This window comes from Stenella coeruleoalba (genome assembly GCF_951394435.1).
Source record: "Stenella coeruleoalba genome assembly, chromosome: 10".
Lineage (NCBI taxonomy): Eukaryota > Metazoa > Chordata > Mammalia > Artiodactyla > Delphinidae > Stenella > Stenella coeruleoalba.
Window position 1 is genome coordinate 73,738,616 of NC_137156.1, and position 20,038 is coordinate 73,758,653.

A 20,038-nucleotide genomic window follows, 5' to 3' on the forward strand; every position below is an offset into this window, starting at 1 on the left:
GATTTCTCTTGCTACTGTTTGTCGAGGTGTCTGGGTGCCAGAGAAACTTTCCTCTGAGGTCTGCTTTGTAGAGACAAACTGCCCACTCCCCCAAGGGCATCTGCCTTTTGATGATGGAGTTAAGAGTCCTATGAAATAAACCTCATGTCTTTGTATTCTTAATCCATGCTTACTATGCGACTTAATCATTTTTACTATCATATTAGGCAAAAGTCTAATTCTCTTAATATTTCATGTCTTATTTTTTTTCCTGATTAAAAAAAAAAATTCTCTCCCTGCCTCCCACCCCCATTTTGAAATTACAGTCACTATCTGTGTATGATTCTCTCATTCCATCCTCCGTGCTCTTAGGGCTTTGCTCTCACATAGAAATTGCCTTATTTGGAGTAATGCATTGAATCAGTGTTGCTCTTGTGACTGTTTACTTTTCATCACTCTATGAGATCAGCCTCTCTAAACAATTTCAGACTTATTCTGATTACATATTGTACTTGAAACAGAGTTTTAAATTTTCATCTTTTAAACTTTTATTTCTCTAAGCCAAAGCAGTTTATTTATGCCAAAGAATAGAAAACACTTGGTGTGGTTCCCTTCTCTTAGTAGTTAATGTCCCCATTACAGGAAAACTCTTGAGTTTTAACTAGATGTTGCTAATTTTTTATTTCTTTGTTCTTAGAGTAGTTGTCCAATGTAAGATATATTGGAGGGGTTTTGTTTGTTGTTTATTTGTACCAACCATCTCCCCAGTCAGCTAGCTTTCCAATATTTCTGCCAGATTTTCTTCCAGTATAATTGCACAGAAGATAGTCTTAAATTCATGCCAGTAGTGTTTTGGTATATAGACTGTTCCTTTAAAAAAAAAAATCCATTTCTGTATTCTGGAAATTGGTTCATTTCGTTGAATTTTAAATCTGTCATTGAGTTCTAATTTGTTTTTCTTTTGTTCTTCCTTATTCTTAGATTTTAAGGCAAACAGCCTCTGGAACTGTTTTTAGGGAAAGGCAGATTATCTTCTGTAATAAGAATTGCTTTAAGTATTTTGCTGCAGAAACAAATAACCTTGTGAAAAAGTCTCTATTATTCACATTAGCAACCTCTCAAGAGTCACCCTGTGCAGTTCTAAAGCTTTCTTTCTACTATGTGAGCTGCTGTTCTCTGAAGGGAAATAAATTGTTGGCTTGATGTTAATGCTGATTGTTAATTTTTACTTTGGTTGTATCTTGATGTTAATTCTTTTTTTTTTTATAAACTTATTTATCTTATTTATGTATTTTTGGCTGCGTTGGGTCTTCGTTACTGTGCACGGGCTTTCTCTAGTTGGGGCAAGCGGCAGCTACTCTTCGTTGCAGTGCAAGGGCTTCTCATCGCGGTGGCTTCTCTTGTTGCGGAGCACGGGCTATAGGCGTGTGGGCTTCAGTAGTTGTGGTACACGGGCTTCAGTAGTTGTGGTTCGCGGGCTTAGTTGCTCCACGGTTTGTGGGATCTTCCCAGACCAGGGCTGGAACCCGTGTTCCCAGCATTGGCAGGCAGATTCTTAACCACTGCGCTACCAGCCCCTTGATGTTAATTCTAATCTCAGTTTCTTAGCTGTATTTCCCTTAATGACCTTCTAAGTAACTCATTTTCATTTATGATGTTTAGAGGTGGATCAGAGGAACCTTTATGTGAATTCTGATTTGGTCCCTCATTGGCAGTATGACTCTGGGTGGTATGATCTCTTCAAACCTCAATTTCCTCATTTGTAAAATGGGATGGTAGTACCTACTTTATAGGATTATGAGAATTAAATGAGATAATGTTTACTAAGTGCTCTAAGTAATTCCTGGCACACAGGAATACGTGTTAACTAGAAGGTAGAAAACTTTTGCAGGGACGTGGGGCAGAGTTTGGAGAGGGTGTTAATGGGAGCTTTCATGTTGAAGTAACTTGTTTTCCTCCTTTTTATTCCCATTTTCAAGACAGTGAAAGCTAATTGATCTAGCTTTATTGCTCTTGTTAAAGTAATATGTTTCCAACAATCTAGGGATTGTCTAACTTTTAAATTACCAATATGCATGCCATTTTAAAAATTTGGTCTCAAGCACATTATTTTGATGCCCTAGTCATAACATTTTCTTTTTAATGAAATCTAACTTTGAGATTTAGAAATATTCTCCAGGTTGGCATTTACAACAGCAAATTATGCAGTTCTTTTTTATTCTTCTACTTTTCTGTCTGTTTAAGATCCCTAGGGAGCTGACATGCGTATATGATAGTACTGTTTGAGTTTATTTTCTGCTTTCAATTGGTTGTAGCTGTCATGTGAGGAAAATGGCTAAGAACTAGGCACACCTGTGCTCCCTTTGAACTTCTTTTGTTTGCCTTGTTTCTCACTTTCATTTTGCACCACACAGTAATACAGATAGTATATAATATATTTTTATCAGCCAAGAAATACATTTGGTTCTCTTCTATTCAGTCTTTTGACAATATTAGGCAGTTTTTGCAATTCTGTGATATGTTTTCTGACTAAACAAAGTGCTTTGGTGGTGGTTCTCAAATGTTGTCAAACTTATACCCATCAGTTCTTTTCCTTGGTAGGTTCCCTACAGAATGCCTAAACACGTATATCAGGCGCAATTCAAGAATGTTCGCAGCAGCAGTATTATTCACAGTAATTCAAAACTGGAAATAACCTGAAAGACCATCAGTAGTTAAATGGATAAAAAACACTGAGGTATATAGGATGAATAAAGTTCAAAACCACTAAAATTACATTATTTAGTCACACATACTTGAGTAGTATGACTATAAAGAAATGCAAGAAATTAAATACCACAGAAGTCAGGATAATGCTTACCTCATGGGACTTTGATTGGAAAAGGCAATGTGGAAGGCTTTGGAGGTGGTGGTTAGGTTCTGTTTCTTAATTTGGGCAGTAGTCATACAGACATTAACTTTAAAAAAAATGTTATTAACCCGTACCTTTGTATTTTATGCCCCTTTCGAAGTGTTGTTTCATAATAAATATGGTTTTAAAACAGGAGAAAATGAATAATAATCTCTCCAGAGTAACCCTCAAAAAGAGGGAGTTTTAAAAAAGAAAGAAAATCTTGGGGACTTCCCTGGCAGTCCAGTGGTTAAGACTTTGCCTTCCAATGTAGGGGGTGCGGGTTCTATCCCTGGTTGAGGATTAAGGTCCCACATGCCTTGCGGCCAAAAAAAGCAAAACATGAAGCAGAAGCAGTATTGTAACAAATTCAATAAAGACTTTAAAAATGGTCCACATCAAAAAAAAAAAAAGAAAGAAAGAAAGAAAGAAAATCTATCTTTCATTTGTGCCAAGGCAAATAGTTCTTTCAAGACCTGCAGTTATTATTATATGGAAGTTCTTTTTTGTCTCTGAGGGGTCTCTGATTTTCAGTACTTCTTAAAAGAGTTGAGGTCTCCACCCCAAGTTTGAGAACTAGCGGTTAGAAACTTTTTTAAAAACAATATTCTTTTCCTTAATACTTTAATCACAGGCCACTAATGATTCACTAGATTGGTAATATAACCTTAATAATTTCAATAGTGATAATAACAGCAGGTAATTATTATCTAGAGCTTAATACTGGTACTGTTCAAAACTTTTTATATGTATTTAATCCTTAGTTTTTTACAATGAGGAAAATATTCAAATAATTTTTCCAAGTTTGAACTCTTTAAACATAAATGCCTAATTCATTCATTCAGCAAATATTTATTAAGCATCTACTATGTATATACCAGGCATTATTTGGGAGGTATAGAAATGAACAAGACAAAGATAGCTTTGCCTTCATGGAATTTACATTCTCTTGAGGAGATGAAAACTAATAAACTAATAATATGTCAGGTAGTGATAAATCTGCTGAAGAAAAAATGGAAGGTTATAAGACAATAGGGAGTGATAAAAGTATTATGTAGGACTTGAACAGATTTGGGACTAAGCTGAGTGAGTTGTACATGTGTCTGCAGAAAGAGTGTGTGAGATGGAGAGAAACCATATGAAAACCCAAGGCAGGTCTGAAATTGGAGTTTTAGAATAAAAATGCCTTTAAAAAATAAATAAACGCCAGATAGTAAATATTTTAGGCTTTGCGTGTTAAAAGGTCTCTGTTATAGCTACCAGACTCTGCCATTGTTGTGAAAAGCAGCCATGGACAATATGTAAATGAATGGACCTGTCTATGTTCCTATAAAACTTTATTTACTGAGGCGGCAGAAGGCTGGATTTGGCTCTGTGGGGCCATAGTTGGCTTATAGACCTTGTAGATCATGGTAGGGACTTAAGATTTTGTTCTAAAGGTGAGAGTTTTGAGCAATAAATTACTCCTAATGTGTGTTTATAATTTTTTAAAGGTGGTACTTCAATCTTCAACATCCTAGAGAAAGATTGGAATGGCTTTCAGAACCTGTGTTTATACTATTTCATTATTTGCTATATTCATATAGCAAGCTTTTGTGGAACCTGTATTATGTGAGATAATTGTGTTGAGAATTAAATTATTAATAAGATGCCTCCCTGCTTTCACTAGACCCTAAATTCCTAGATTTATCACATTTATCTTGGTAATCCATGAAGAGTACCTAGTACTGTATCTGGTGCATAGTAAGTACTTGAAGGAATGAGTATATTCCTCAAAGAGTTTGTAGTATGTTGGGAAAGGTGGACATAAATAAATAGTTGTAGTATAGCTTAATAGAGATACAAATGAAGAGCTATGGAAGAGGAGAGTTACCAAATCCATATAGGAGAAAGGAAGAGAAGATAAATTCAGTTTTGAGGGGTGAGATTAAGTTCCTGTGGGATTTCTGGGTGAAGATGTTTGAGAAGCAGTTAGGCATTAGGGTTCTGAGATGTGAGAGAGAGAGAGCTAGACTAGGCATCAACATTTAGAAATTATTCAAGTGTAGCAGGTAGTTAATGCTATTAGAAAAGAATTTTTGAAATCTCAAAGACTAATTTTTTCTTGCTTGGCAGAACTTCAAAAATTTGTATTCTGCTTTCCCCCAGTACAGACAAGTGCTGCATTGGAAATCTTTGTACAGGCCTCTCTCTTTCCAGTGTGATATACAGAAGAGGGGTTGTGGGGTCAACGGGCACGTGCTTTCAAGATTTAGATAGTTCCTGCCAAATTGCCCTCAAAAAAAAAAAAAAATGATACTAATTTACTCTTCCACTGTGAAGGGGCACAAGATTACTCATTTACCCACTCCTCCCAGTACTGAATGTCTGCCAACCTGATGGGCAAATAATGCCGTGGCGTTGCGTTAGTGGCTAGACCAAGAATTTTTCATGTTTACTGGACATTTGCATTTCTTGGCCTGTGAATTCTGTGTTCTTGTCCTTTGGCCTTTTTACTCTTGTGTTTGATTTTTTCTTACTCACTTTTGGAAGGCGTCATATCTTTGCCTTCTCCACAGGCTCTTTCCTCATTTCTTGTTTTATTTTTCTCTGTAACTGCCATCTGACATACTATTTGTTTATTTTTTTATTGCCTGTCCCTCCCCGCACCATTAGAATGTAAGAATCAGGAGGGCGGGGATTTTGTCGTTTGTTTATTCTAGTGTTTCCAGCACCTAGGACAGTGTCTGGCATATAGTAGGCACTCCCTAATTAATTGTTCAATGAATGAATTAATGGAGTGAATAATAACCTTTTTTTAATAAATTTATTTATTTATTATTTATTTATTTTTGGCTGCATTGGGTCTTCGTTGCTGCATGTGGACTTTATTTGCGGTGAGCAGGGGCTACTCTTCGTTGTGGTGCACGGGCTCTAGGCATGCAGGCTTCAGTAGTTGTGGCGCATGGGCTCTAGAGCACAGACTCAATAGTTGTGGCGCACGGGCTTAGTTGCTCCATGGCATGTGGGATCTTCCCGGGCCAGGGCTTGAACCCGTGTTCTCTGCACTGGCAGGCAGATTCTTAACCACTGTACCACCAGGGAAGCCCGAGTAATAACCTTTTATCTGTTATTTGTTTTTCAAATATATTTTCCATGTTTGCACTTGCCCTTTTCCTTTGTTTATGGTGAGCTTGATCATATAGAAAGTTTTAATTTATATGATGTCAAGTCTATCACTTTTTTCACATGAGGCTTTTGAAGTCTACATTTTGCCTACCTCCCCTCCCCCTTTTTAAACACTGTGTTCCCTTCATTCACTTCTCCCACCTCCCACTCTCTTCCTCTGGCCAGCCATCAGTCTGCTGTCTGTATCTATGAGCTTGTTTTTTTTTTTTTTTTTTAAGATTCCACATATAAGAGAGGTCATATGGTCTTTGTCTTTCTATGTCTGACATAATTCACTTAGCACATTGCTCTTGAGGTCCATCCATATTGTCACAAATGGCAATATGGATGTCACAAATTTTATTGTCACAAATTTTATTCTTTTTTATGGCTGAATAATATTCCATTATATATACCAACCATAATTTCTTTATTCATCCATTGATGAACACTTCAGTTGTTTCTTTACCTTGGCTGTTGTAAACAATGCTGCAGTGAACATGGGTGTGCATGTATCTTTTCAAGTAAGTGTTTTTGTTTTCTTCAGATAAATACCTAAAAGTGGAATTGCCGGATCATATAGTTCTATTTTTAATTTTTTGAAGAACCCGCATACTGTTTTCCACAGTGGCTGCATCAGTTTACATTCCTACCAACAGTGTACCAGGGTTCCCTTTTCTCCACATTCTTGTTATTTCTTGTCTTTTTGATAATAGCCATTCTAACAAGTGTGAGGTGATATCTCATTGTGGTTTTGCTTTGCATTTCCCTGATGATTAGTGATGTTGAGCATCTTTTCATGTACCTATTGGCCATCTGTATTTCTTCTTTGGAAAAATATCTGTTCAGATCTTCTGCCCAATTTTTAATCAGATTTTTTTGGTCTTTTTTTTTTTCTTGCTGTTGAGTTGTATATACAGATTTAGATCATAGAATAAAAGAAAGTCAGTGAAAAGCTGAGAAGGAAGGAATGAGCAGGCACATAAAAGAAGTAGGAATGAGTAGTATCCTAGAAGTCAAAGGAAAAGAGTTTTAAAAGGGAGGCAGTAAACTTTTGATTAAATATGGTGAATGGATCCATTCATAGTAAAATATTATAAAACACATAGGACACAAGGACAAAGAGAATGAGAGTAGAGACTAATTTTAGAAATATAAAATGATCAATTGAGTGGTAAGAGATTTTGGAGGATGGGAAGTAAATTCTTAATGAATAAGAGGTTTTCTTTTGAGATAATGAAAATGTTTTGGAGCTAGATGAAGTTGGTGCTTCCATATTATTGTGAATATACTAAATGCCACTGAATTGTTCACTTTAAAATTAATACACTATGTGAATTTAACCTCAGTTTTTAAAAACAAGACCATATACTGAGGTATATGAAATTTAAGAACACCAGGGATAAAGAAAAGATTCTGAAAATTGCCAGAGAGAAACAAAGGATCTCATACTGTATTATTAATCATAATAAACTAAATTATAATATAGCAACAAATAAATCCTGAAATCATAATGGCTTAATTCAACAGACATTACTTTTCATTTATGCTACATGTCCATGGTGAAGGAGAACACTCTGTTCTATATTGTTACTCAGGAATCTAGGCTAATCTGAACACATAGTTTCTAGAGTGGGGGGAGAACAAGTGTAGAAAAATCCTACTGTACTCTTTTAAATGCTTCGGCCCTGGCTAGAACCAGTCACATGGACCTTCCTGAGTGCTAGGGACTTGGAATGTGCAGTCTTCTCAGGTGCCCAGAAAGGACAGGCAAACCAGGCATTGCTGAGCACAAGAAGCTTCTACAGTGCATAATGAGGAACAAGAGTCAGACTGGCATTAGACTCACCTTCCAGCATGAAGCTAGAAGATAGTGGAACAATGCTTTAAAAATTCTGAAGGGGGCTTCCCTGGTGGCGCAGTGGTTGAGAGTCCGCCTGCCGATGCAGGGGACACGGGTTCGTGCCCCAGTCCGGGAAGATCCCACATGCCACGGAGCAGCTGGGCCCATGAGCCATGGACGCTGAGCCTGCGCGTCCGGAGCCTATGCTCCGCAACGGGAGAGGCCACAACAGCGAGAGGCCTGTGTACCGCAAAAAAAAAAAAAATTCTGAAGGAAAATTATGTCGTGTAGAATTATGTTATCTGTCAAACCAGTCAAATGTGAGGGTAGAACACTAACATTTTCAGAGGAACAAAGTTACAAAACATTTACCTTCTACCCACCCCTTATCAGGAAATTATCAGAGGATATATTACACTAAAACAAGGGAATAAAACAGGAAGAGGAAAATTTGGGATCTGGGGGCAGGGGATCTTGTACAGGATACACCTCAGACTGGAGCAGGAAGATTAAAGGGCCGGGAGAAGGGAGAGACAGGGATATATAATGTGATAGACTGCCTGATATGTTTGAGGATATTGAGAGTTTTATGGTTCTATAAGAACTTGGGCTGTGTTTGAGATATATTTTTAAAAATTAGCAAAACAAAAGAGGGCATTGTAAGTTCCCAAAATAGTAAATGTTGTACAAGGAAAGCAATATAATTATCGCATATTATATAACTCAGGTATAGATAATAGTCATAATATAAATACTGATGACAGATGGACAAAATCTAACTCTTATGAGGATGATAATAGGATATGAGAGCATAATCATCTGTAAGAGATTGTCAGTAAATAATGCCTAAAATGGAAAAATTAAGAAATAGCAATGTATTATTTAGAAATATAAATGTAAATACCAGAAGAAATGGCTAAAAGTTAAAAGTTGTTGTTTGTAGGAAGTGATTTTTCAAGAATGGAATGGAGTAGGACAGAGGATGGGTAAGACAGCTTATGTTACATATCTTGTAGGGTTAATGCCTTTTAAAATTATCTAAATTTATTACTTCGACTTCCTATTTTTCAAGGAGGCAGGAGCAAACAGTGCCACATGCTGCAAAGAGCCTATGTTAAATGAAAATTAAGAAAAGGAACCATGGGCTTTGGCAGATAGGTTATAGTGATCTTGGGGCCGTATCAGTGGTTGAGTAATGGGTGTAGACCAAGTTGCAGTGAGTTGAGGGATAGAAGAATAGAGAAATTTCACATACTTCAAAGTGTAAAATGAAGGAGACCAACTGACATATAGAATCAGATAATGGTGTATACAGAATAGATATATTATCCTCCTGACTGAAAGGCAGAATATGAAAACCTGACCTTAAATAAATTATAAAGAAACTACATTATACATTTGCAGAGACTCCCCCATAAAACAAAAGCAAAAGTTTTTTTAAATTTCTTTCAGTAATTAGCTCTTCTAAAATTATTCATTTTACTGAAACATGTCATACAGGCATCTCTGCTAAATTGTGTCAATAGGGAAAAGTAAACTGTTGATATAATATAATTTGTATTACTTCTTTATTTAAATGAAATACCTTCTCAGAATTCCTTTATTTCAACTTAATATCCTTGATTTAAAGAAGGTTGCTTTGTTTGTTCTGAGTCCTTTTTTAAAAGTTCAAGGCTTTTAAAATAAGGTGAAAGCTAATGAAAACTGAAAGCAGTTCAGTTCCCTTACCCTCGGATTTCTGCATTAACCTGACTCATCTAGTATCATTCCAGTTCTCTTAGTTCCCCTTCCAGGTTCAAGTTTTTGTTCAAGCCTAGTCATGGGAGTAATGTTATCATCTTTAAATTTGGTCATGGAATGTGTTACACTGCCCAGCTCAGGGAAGTGCATGCTACTCAGTTTGGGCTTCGATAGTAACGTTTATTTTCTTTGGCAGAGAAGCTGATCGTCGAGGGGCATCTAACCAAAGTGGTAGAAGAAACAAAGCTTTCAAAAGGTTCGTTTTCTGTGGGTTTCTGTGGCATTTTTCTGTGGGTTTTGACAACTCTTTTGGATAATGAAGGTTAGTACACATTTCCAAGTTCATAGTACTTTAACCATCAATTTATGTCTTACAGCTCACAAAATGGCAATCTAGTAACAATATCAGATAATAATATAAAATAGTTGGAGTTCTGTTTTAAGAAGGATATGTTCATCAGAAAGTTTCTTTTTAAATGGGTATATATGTGTGGGTTTTTTTTTTAATGCTTAGAATAGGTTTCGTTAGGTATTAAAGATTTGTTGCAATCTCTCTGTCTCACTTCCAGCATTATTTTCAGCTTTGATCTCAAAATTTTAATCAAACGCAATGTAAATCTTTTTTGAAACAGGTGAAAAATGCTTGCAGTTCCATTTTGTTGGTTATCATACGTTTAATAGTCCTTATGATATTTAATATTATCTTAATTGTTAGCATTTCAATTTGACTTAAACAAAAGTGATTATGTAGAACCTTATATTTTTTAATGAACAGTCCTGTAATTGCTTGAAGTAATTTATTCTGTTGATTCTTTTCTGTTACAATTGTCAGGCTTAGAGAAGAAAAGTGAGTTTTAAAGCATCGTATTGTCAAGTCACTTTTATGTATAGGGAAATTGTGCAAATAAATTTAGTGGGATATGCTCATTATTCATTCTAGGACTTTCATCAGAAGAACATACCAGTATAAAATTTAAAACTAAATTGACAATCATTTTGGTTAGCTAAAACAATGAGTGATAAAAGTTTGCAATACTCCACTTCATTATGTTTTGTTTTATGAAAGTAACTGGATCCATTTGGCTTTTAAAAATATTTAAAAGGATAGTGTTATTTCATATATCTGGTGGCTTCCATTTGGAATTTTGTGCATGGCAGATGCCATATTTGGAGAAAGAATGCATAAAATATGCATCACTAATATTGTTCTGGCAAACAGGCATTGAGTTTCAGAACAGTGAACTATTTTTAGTACATATGGCAATTTATTTCATCTTATTAAAGTGAGATGAGAACAGATTTTAAAATAGCTTTTACTTCACCACCTAAATACCTATTCAGATTAGTTGGTTAAATAGCCAATACTTTGATGTAGAAGTAGAGCCTTAGAAAAAAATCAGTGCTTCTTATAATTAAAGAAAAGTATCTTGCTACCCAAGTGCTTCTATTTAATGCATTCTGAATTAGAATATATTTCCTTCAAATTATGTGATGTCATTATTGAAAAAGAAAATCTTATGATTTCCTTTTGAAATCTGGCTATAAAATATGTATTTAAAGTTTTAAAGAACATGCTTTTTGACCTAGCAATTTCACTTCCAAGTTTTTATCTTAAGGAACAAATTGGACAAATGTGCAAGTGCATTTGTTTGTGTTGTTTTAAAGGCAAAGAAAGGAAAACATAAGTGTCCAATAAAAAGGGCATTTATTAAATAAATTATGGCAACTAACTCCATGCAAGTGAATAGAATACATCCTTTAAGAATGATAATACGGGGACTTACCTCGTGGCGCAGTGGTTGGGAATCTGCCTGCTAACGCAGGGGACACAGGTTCGAGCCCTGTCCGGCAAGATTCCCACATGCTGCGGAGCAACTAAGCCAGTGCACCACAACTACTGAAGCCTGCGTGCCCTAGGCCCCATATGCCGAAACTACTGAGCCCACGTGCTGCAACTGCTAAGCCCGCGCGCCTAGAGCCCGTGCCGCAACAAGAGAAGCCACCATAATGAGAAGCCTGCGCGCCTCAAGGAAGAGTAGCCCCCACTTGCCACAACTAGAGAAAGCCTGCACACAGCAACGAAGACCCAACACAGCCCCCCAAAAAAGAATGATAATACAGGGAATTCCCTGGTGGTCCAGTGGTAAGGACTCAGAGCTTTCACTGACCGGGCCCGGGTTCAATCCCTGGGCAGGGAACTAAGATCCTGCAAGCTGTGCAGCGTGGCCAAAAAAAGAATGATAAAACAGATGTTTTATATACCCAGAGATATTTCTATCAGCAGTCAACATTTTACTGGTACTTCCCACAGACAGCATGCAGAGGTACACTAATCCTTGTGACAAACTACTTGGCTGAAATAAATTACATTTTAAATGCTTTATATCTGGCTATACAGTATTTTCTTTTGGGTTTGGCTGGATTGTTTTATTTTTTAAATGCTTTCATTGCTGATGTTTTTAATGGAATGATATTTAAAACTGATTTTAAATATCAGTTGTTGGAAATTGCCAATTACCAGCTGTTACAAGTCTTGGTAGTATTTCCTTCAGGTATTGCACCTAATGAAAAATGTAATCATAAGTTGCGTATGCCTTCTATTTAAGTCCTAACTCAACTTGCAGTTTACAGTAGATTTCAAGGTGGAAGTAGAAAGAATACAGGGTAGGTCAAACAGTAGCTTTTAATTCCAGGTTCTACTAGTAACTAGCTATGTGCCCTCAGGCAACTTACTTTAGCTCTTTAAACCTCAGTTTCCTCATTTGTAAAATGGGATTGACAGTATATAACTTAGAGGATTTTGTGGGAATTTAATGAAATATTGCTTATAAAGCAGGAAGCACTGGTCCGTTGTCCAACAAATGTTAGTTCTCCTTTTTTTTTCCCCTTGATCCTTGACCTTGCTTTCTTTGCAAATAATGGTTCCAGTGGTGTAGGAAGTGGTCTGTGTTTGTCTTGCCCATCCGTCGTTATGTCTGCTTGAAGATAGTGAAAATATTCACCTTATTTTAGACTTGCCAGTTTGGGAACAGTTTTGGTATTGATGTTGGTAGCCATTCCTCCATTTACTTCTATATACTATTGGTATGCATTTTAATGATTAAATACTGCACAGAAAATCAGCTAGTAAAGACTTTTAATACTGGAAAGTTGGGTGCTGCTTCATAGCTGAAAAGTAGATGTTTTGAACAGTAGAGACTCTACCACTCATTTGTTGTGTCCTGTGTTTCATCTTGAATAGATTTTGTTTGCCTCTCCGTATAATAACTCTAGTATCAGGACACAACAATGGTGAACCATGACTTGACTTGCTAAAAGCTTGCCTTCTTACTCAAAGTAAAATTGTGTTTCTAATGGTCCTCTTTTTAGCGCACCTACTATGTACCGTGCACTGTTCTATGCAATGGGATTATAGCAGTTAACAAAACAAAAATTCCTGCACTCATGGAGCTTATATTCTAGTAAGATCTTAATGGAAGATAGTCCCACCTCTAAGGCAATTTTACCTTCCTGGCTACTACTCCAAATAGGAAATAAAAGTTCCTTCTAAGACAGAAGAATACTTTTGAAAATGCGTTCCTCTTGGTTTACCTCTGTATCTTGATCATCAAATTGCCAAGAATATTAAAATTAGGAAAGAGTCATTTTTGTCTTTTCCTTTTTGTTCCCACAGTGGTTTCTTTTCTGTCTATATATAGACAAGATGTGTTAGCCTGCCTTATTTGAGACTGTAACTTAGTGATCAAAACTAGTACATTCAGAAATGTCTGACTATAGTACACTGTGAATGCACCAGAGGTCACAGATTAGATTCCCATGGACCTCAGTAATCAGTGACTTCACTTGTAATCTAAACTCACTGTCGGGGCTTCCCTGATGGCGCAGTGGTTGAGAGTCCGCCTGCCGATGCAGGGGACACGGGTTCGTGCCCCGGTCCGGGAAGATCCCACATGCCGCGGAGCGGCTGGGCCCATGAGCCATGGCCGCTGAGCCTGCGCATCCGGAGCCTGTGCTCCGCAACGGGAGAGGCCACAGCAGTGAGAGGCCCGCGTACCGCAAAAAAACCACAAAAAACAAACCAAAAAAAAAACTCACTGTCTCTCCCCAGTTGGCCTTTGACTAGAAATGGCAGTGAGAAAGGAAGCAAAAGGCTTCTTGTAATCCATCACTCATTTCACAAATGAAGCCATAAGTTCTAATGTATTCTTATATGGAATAGCTTAGTTCTTATTCTTATATGGAATAGTTCTTAATGGAACAAGTTATATTTTAATATTAATTATTTTGACAGTATTGGTTTTAGATATGTTTCTGACTGTTTCTAAAATGAAAAATATCTCTTGATTAAGTTGATTATGAAAACAATTATATGTTCGCTATAATTTTTCAAACAATGTATAAAACAATGTGAAGTTAGAAAATAAATGTTCATCCCTACCTTCAGAAATGACCATGGTATCTCTGTTGTAGATCCTTCTAGACTTGAATGAATATATACAACAAAAAATTCATAGCTAAGTGTATAGCCATTTTCAGTCTAAAGGGGGTCATCTTATACATGGCTTAACAGACTTTAGTTTTACTTAGTAGTAGTGAATATATCTTGGACATTTTGCATTCCATAATGAACAATGCTGCAATGAACGTCCTTATGTATATATACTATATGTTGCCTATTATTTCCTTAGGAAAAGTACTAGAAGTGGATGTACACATTTAAATTTTTGATACAGATTACCGCAAACAGTATAGTTAAGTGCGTAACATTATAAAAAGTAATTATATGTTTAGTGAATTTATAATCTCACTGAGGAAACAAGATATATGTATACACAGAGAATGATATAAAATAGAACATGATTAATTATAAAACCCTATGTCCCAGAGAAGATAATAAAAAGGAGCAACATGCTGGAGAAATGAAGACTTGCTTAGAGGTAATGGAGCTTAAGCTATGTCTTAATATAGCCTGAATAGGCCAAGTAGTGAGAATGGTCCTTTGAGTTTAAGGAAATATCAACTCAAGCAAAGAATTTCAGGCCTGTGGTTCAGGGACAGTAATACTTTCTTTAGATATAAAAGGCTGTTAATTTTCTTGTTTTAAATGTTACTTTTATAAAAGACAATGGTGATTTTTTTAAAAAGAGTTTTTATCATGAGTATAAATATTACTAAGGCAACCTAACTAGTGTTTTTATATAATAGAATCCTTTTCTTTCATCATCTTCATACAGTATCCACATTGTCCTGGGAATTTTGCTATATTTGTTGCAGGTCTCTGAATACTTTAGCAAAGCTTGCTTCATTTTTGTTTCCAGTTGGCCAGTGGACAGCCTTGAACAAAAGCCCCAGCCCTCCTCTACACAGCAATCATGATCCACATTATAATTTAATATGAGCTACGTGTAATAACCAGCATTCCATTTTGGACTAGAGTGGTGAAGAAGTAAGAGATTCAGTGACCTCAGTTAATTTTAAAAGTATTTCGCATACCAGTAGATTTAGAGCACTCATAGCCTGAAGCAGTTTTATTGATATAAGCTATTTAATTGTAAAGAGATTCTACTTTTATTTATTTATTTATTTATTTATTTCTTAGAGAACCAGGCAAGAGCAAAGGAATCTGATTTATCAGATACCCTGAGTCCAAGCAAGGAGAAAAGTAGTGACGACACTACAGGTGAGTTTTAACCTAATATTTATAAATCTGTAGATGTTATTGTTACCTACCAAGCAGTTCAGGTATGCAGGTTAGTGTGGGTGGAGATCTCAAAGTTTGTGTTTGGGGGAAAAAGCAATACTTCTGTTTATCAAGTCACTCCCTTGAATCTTGGATAAATTTAAAAACTACTTTCAATGATCCAAATACAATAGCTGTATAAATTTCAGTTTTTTATTTTGGTAATGATAGCTTGCTAATAGAGTTTACTGTTTATAATTATCTTTTTTCCCCCCTCTGTAGACGCCCAAATGGATGAGCAAGACCTAAATGAACCCTTTGCTAAAGTGTCCCTATTAAAAGGTATTTTAACTTGTTTTTAAGACATTTTAAACCAGGGCATCAGATTCACCCTTTGCCATAAAATCATGTATTATATGATGTTTTAAGCTTTAGTTAAAACTAAGTTTTAACTTAAAAGATTAAGATAGATTCTCTAAAGTATCAGGAACTAAAATTTAAAATGTTGATGTTGGTTCCAGTGCTTTAAAGAAAAACATTTAAGTTGTAAAATAGTTTGTATCAATCAAAGTTATATGAAGGCAAGGCAATAAGTGGTAGAATGTGAAATGTAGCTGTGGTTTTTTTGTGTTTACCTTGATGTCTCTGATAGAAACTCATTACCACTTTTAATGTAAACTAAAAATAGATTAAAAATATTAACTTTCTTGAAAGAACTACCTGTTTGCTCTGTTATCATATGGTAGCAGTTGTAAATTTCCTCATTTTCTGGCCCTCCTCATTCTCCAGTAAATATCCCCAGGTTCTTAGGACTCTTCTAGAAATTTTGGGTGGGGCTAAGATGAGCAGTGCATATAATAAATTCTTTCACTTGTGTCACTTCTAAATAAGAAGTACATTTATTTGATATTTACTTGTTTAGAATGAAATGGGTAGGAATTAAATTAGCATTTATAAAAGTGTTTTTAAAATAAAGTGCCTGGGGGTGGCTTATTGATAAATCTGTGATTGTCAGCATTTAATCTTCCTTTTTTTTTGCAATCATGACAAGAGCTGCTACACCGAAGATTCACTTTTAAGTGTTTTGATCCATTTCTCATTTAGAGAAAATTATTATTTTTTACATCTTTATTGGAGTATAATTGCTTTACAATGTTGTGTTAATTTCTGCTGTACAACAAAGTGAGTCAGCTATATGTGTATACATATACCCCCATATCCCCTCCCTCTCCCACCCAGCATTTAGTCTCTTTTATAATTGCCTTACTGTACACAAGAAAAGTTGACATATAAGTTCAGCTCACTAGGTTACGCATTTTAGTAGCAGTGGACCAATACCAGGCAACTCTCGGAAATTAGCAGCAAAAGCAGCCTGTGGAGGTTTCTTTGTATAGAAATGCCTTTGCTTCTGGCTGGGCTATTAAGGGATCTCCCAGTACAGACCCTAAGTTTTGGATTATATAAGGAAGCCTTAGTTTCACCCTGCATGATCCTGCTGCTCTCCTAGTTGTATAATGATTGGGATTGGGGTTGGTTAACCAAGAGATTACCCAGATTCTCTCGAATTCCTTAGTCTGGGCATCATGGCCTTCTCTTTTCTCCCCCATGGACACTGAAGCTGACATGGCTCTTTGAGGCACCTTTGACTGAATTCCCGTACCAAGGGAAGCCCTGAGGATTACTGGCCCGGGCAACCAATTGCCAACCTGTTTTTAAGTATGATAATAGTTTCCAGTATTCTTATCGATCCACACTCTTCTCAGGTGACCTTTGGTGTTTACGAGACATGCCTTTTTTCTAGTGTGGTAATAATAAATCTAAGTTAATGTGTGTACAGGCCAGAAATCTCATCTTGGAGCATTTCTGATTCTTCTCAGAAACGTAAGACCATTAATGCATAGAATGTTTTTGCTGATCCTGAAAAAGTTTGGGAACCTTGGGCCTTTGGGGGACACACAGAAACAAGAAAGGAGGTGAATGAGGAAGGGACACCCGTCGTAAAGAAGTAGCTGTTCTTATGATCTTTTTTTACTGTAGAAATTCCCCAGAAAGCTTTTCAGCAGCCAAATCCAGATTGATTTATAAGTAGTAATTTTTTTTTTTTAGAAAAAAACAACATCAACAGGAGTTTAATAACATGTATACCTCCTGTATACAAGGGAGATACCCAGGAAAACTGAGTAACTCCTGTAAATAGTGTTTATGATTGTGTTAATTATATTCAACTGCTTTAGTGCTTTTGTAATTTTATGTGTCCATCTGCTTTAGATTTTATTTTTATCCTCTTCCCTACCACAATGCCAGATATTTGGAAAAACTCAGATGTTTGTTGAATGAATTAATAATAGACCTCTTACATCAAAGTTATAAAACCACAAGAGCATTAGGAAAGTGACAGGCTCTAGCCAAGAGGCTAAGAGCCAAAGATCTCTGAGTTCTGACTCAGCTCTGCCATTGATTTGTGGGTTGTTTTTTTTAATTCACTTATTTATTTATTTATTTGGTTGTGCTGGGTCTCAGTTGTGGCATGTGAACTCCTAGTTGCAGCATGCATGTGGGATCTAGTTCCTTGAGCAGGATTCAAACCTGGGCCCCCTGCATTGGGAGCGTGGAATCTATTGCACCACGAGGGAAGCCCCTGCCGTTTATTTGTAATATATCCTTGGGCAAATTGCGTAACCCCTCTGTGCTTCAGTATTTTTTCGTTTGTTGGTTTGGGGAAAACCAACTTCATAGGATTATTGTGAGGATTAAATGAAACAGTACAAGTAGATCGCTTAATATGTTGTTGGGAACATAACATGTTAAGCCCCATAATGAAGATACTGATAATAATAATAATAATGATGGTGATTAAGAAAGGCAAACCTATCTGGGGACTTCCCTCGTGGTGCAGTCGTTAAGAATCCACCTGCTGGGCTTCCCTGGTGGCGCAGTGGTTGAGAGTCCGCCTGCCAATGCAGGGGACACGGGTTCGTGCCCTGGTCCGGGAAGATCCCACATGCCACGGAGTGGCTGGGTCCGTGAGCCATGGCTGCTGAGCCTGCACGTCCGGAACCTGTGCTTTGCAGCAGGAGAGGCTACAACAGTGAGAGGCCCACGTACAGCAAAAAAAAAAAAAAAAAAAAAAAAAGAATCCACCTGCCAATGCAGGGGACACAGGTTCAATCCCTGATCCGGGAAGATCCCACATGCTGTGGAGCAACTAAGCCCATGCACCACAATTACTGAGCCTGCCCTCTAGAGCCCGCGAGCCACAACTGCTGAGCCTGTGTGCCACAACTACTGAAGCCCGCATGCCTAGAGCTCATGCTCTGCAACAGGAGAAGCCACCGCAATGAGAAGCCTGCACATTGCAACGAAGAGTAGCCCCTGCTCACCGCAACTAGAGAAAGCCCATGTGCAGCAACAAAGACCCAAAAAAATAAATTAAATAAATAAATTTATTCTTTAAAAAAAGGCAAACCTATCAGTTAAAGGGTAACTTTTCATTAATTAAATAAGATTGTGGGATTTAAAAAAATATTTCCTACTTTATCTTTTAGGGAAAAGCAGTTGTTGGTTGTGGATCTTTTCTAGTTAATAATGTATTAATTTGTTTACTTTGCCAGATGTCAGGGCAAAATTTTTTTTAATCCTTGAGTACAACGGGAAGGCTAAATTATATCTGTAAAAGTGCCCATGATATAGGCTAGAGAATCAGACTCAAGGAAGAGGGTATAAAAGGGGAAGTTGTAGGAGATAGAGACTGGAAAACACAAGGTGTATGTGGAAGGAGGGTGGGTGTACGAATGCTCCTGGTAATTGTTTGGAGTGCCATTGATGAAAATGGGTTAGTTTCCCTAACCTTGCTTTCAGTTAAGGTGACAAAAACAGAACCCAAAAACTTTCCTTACATTTCTGTATGATTGCCAACTTTTGTTTAATGAAGTGGTATTTTTATCAACACCTCTTGAAAGATTTTGCAGCTTGATTTTAAGAATAGAATTGTTGGGCTTCCCTGGTGGCGCAGTGGTTGAGAGTCCGCCTGCCGATGCAGGGGACACAGGTTCGTGCCCCGGTCCGGGAAGATCCCACATGCCGCGGAGCGGCTGGGCCCATGAGCCATGGCCACCGAGCCTGTGCGTCCAGAGCCTGTGCTCCGCAGCGGGACAGGCCACAACAGTGAGAGGCCCGCGTACCGCAAAAAAAAAAAAAAAAAGAATAGAATTGTTAAATCCATCAGTAATTAGATAAAGAAAAATCACCCATTAGAAGCGGGAAATTTTAGAAGAGTCTCCAAGAAACAGTCATAATAGCCCTAAATGGTTGTTTCATCCGTTGTTTTTCTTTGTAAGAGTTGTGTAAATTCTTTTTTTTTAAAATAAATTTATTTTTGGCCGCATTGGGTCTTCGTTGCTGCGCGCGGATTTTTCTCTAGTTGCCGCAAGTAGGGGCTACTCTTTGTTGCGGTGTGCGGGCTTCTCATTGCGGTGGCTTCTCTTGTGGAACACGGGCTCTAGGCGTGCAGGCTTCAGTAGTTGCAGCTTGCATGCTCAGTAGTTGTGGCTTGCTGGCTCTAGAGCACAGGCTCAGTAGTTGTGGCACTCGGGCTTAGTTGCTCCACGGCATGTGAGATCTTCCTGGACCAGGGCTCGAACCCGTGTTCCCTGCATTACCAGGCAGAGATTGTTAACCACTGTGCCACCAGGGAAGTCTTAAATTCTTTAAAATAATGTATTTACTGACATTTATGAGAAACACTTGGGTTATGCTTGAG

The 20,038-nt window shown here is 37.2% G+C and overlaps 1 protein-coding gene across 24 annotated transcripts in view; it reads left to right on the forward strand.

The window, feature by feature from the left end:
- SLMAP (sarcolemma associated protein) overlaps positions 1 to 20,038 on the forward strand; it is a 151,347-nt gene that overhangs the window by 105,503 nt on the left and 25,806 nt on the right. For 17 of the 24 annotated variants that reach the window (XM_079935807.1, XM_079935809.1, XM_079935791.1 and 14 more), the window contains 3 exons: positions 9,796 to 9,855; positions 15,199 to 15,279; positions 15,562 to 15,621. In XM_079935807.1, coding sequence (XP_079791933.1) covers positions 9,796 to 9,855; positions 15,199 to 15,279; positions 15,562 to 15,621 — 201 coding nt within the window. Of the gene's footprint in view, positions 1 to 9,795; positions 9,922 to 14,467; positions 15,046 to 15,198; positions 15,280 to 15,561; positions 15,622 to 20,038 lie in introns of those variants that run through there. The other 7 variants (XM_079935804.1, XM_079935787.1, XM_079935805.1 and 4 more) reach the window with 2 other exon arrangements.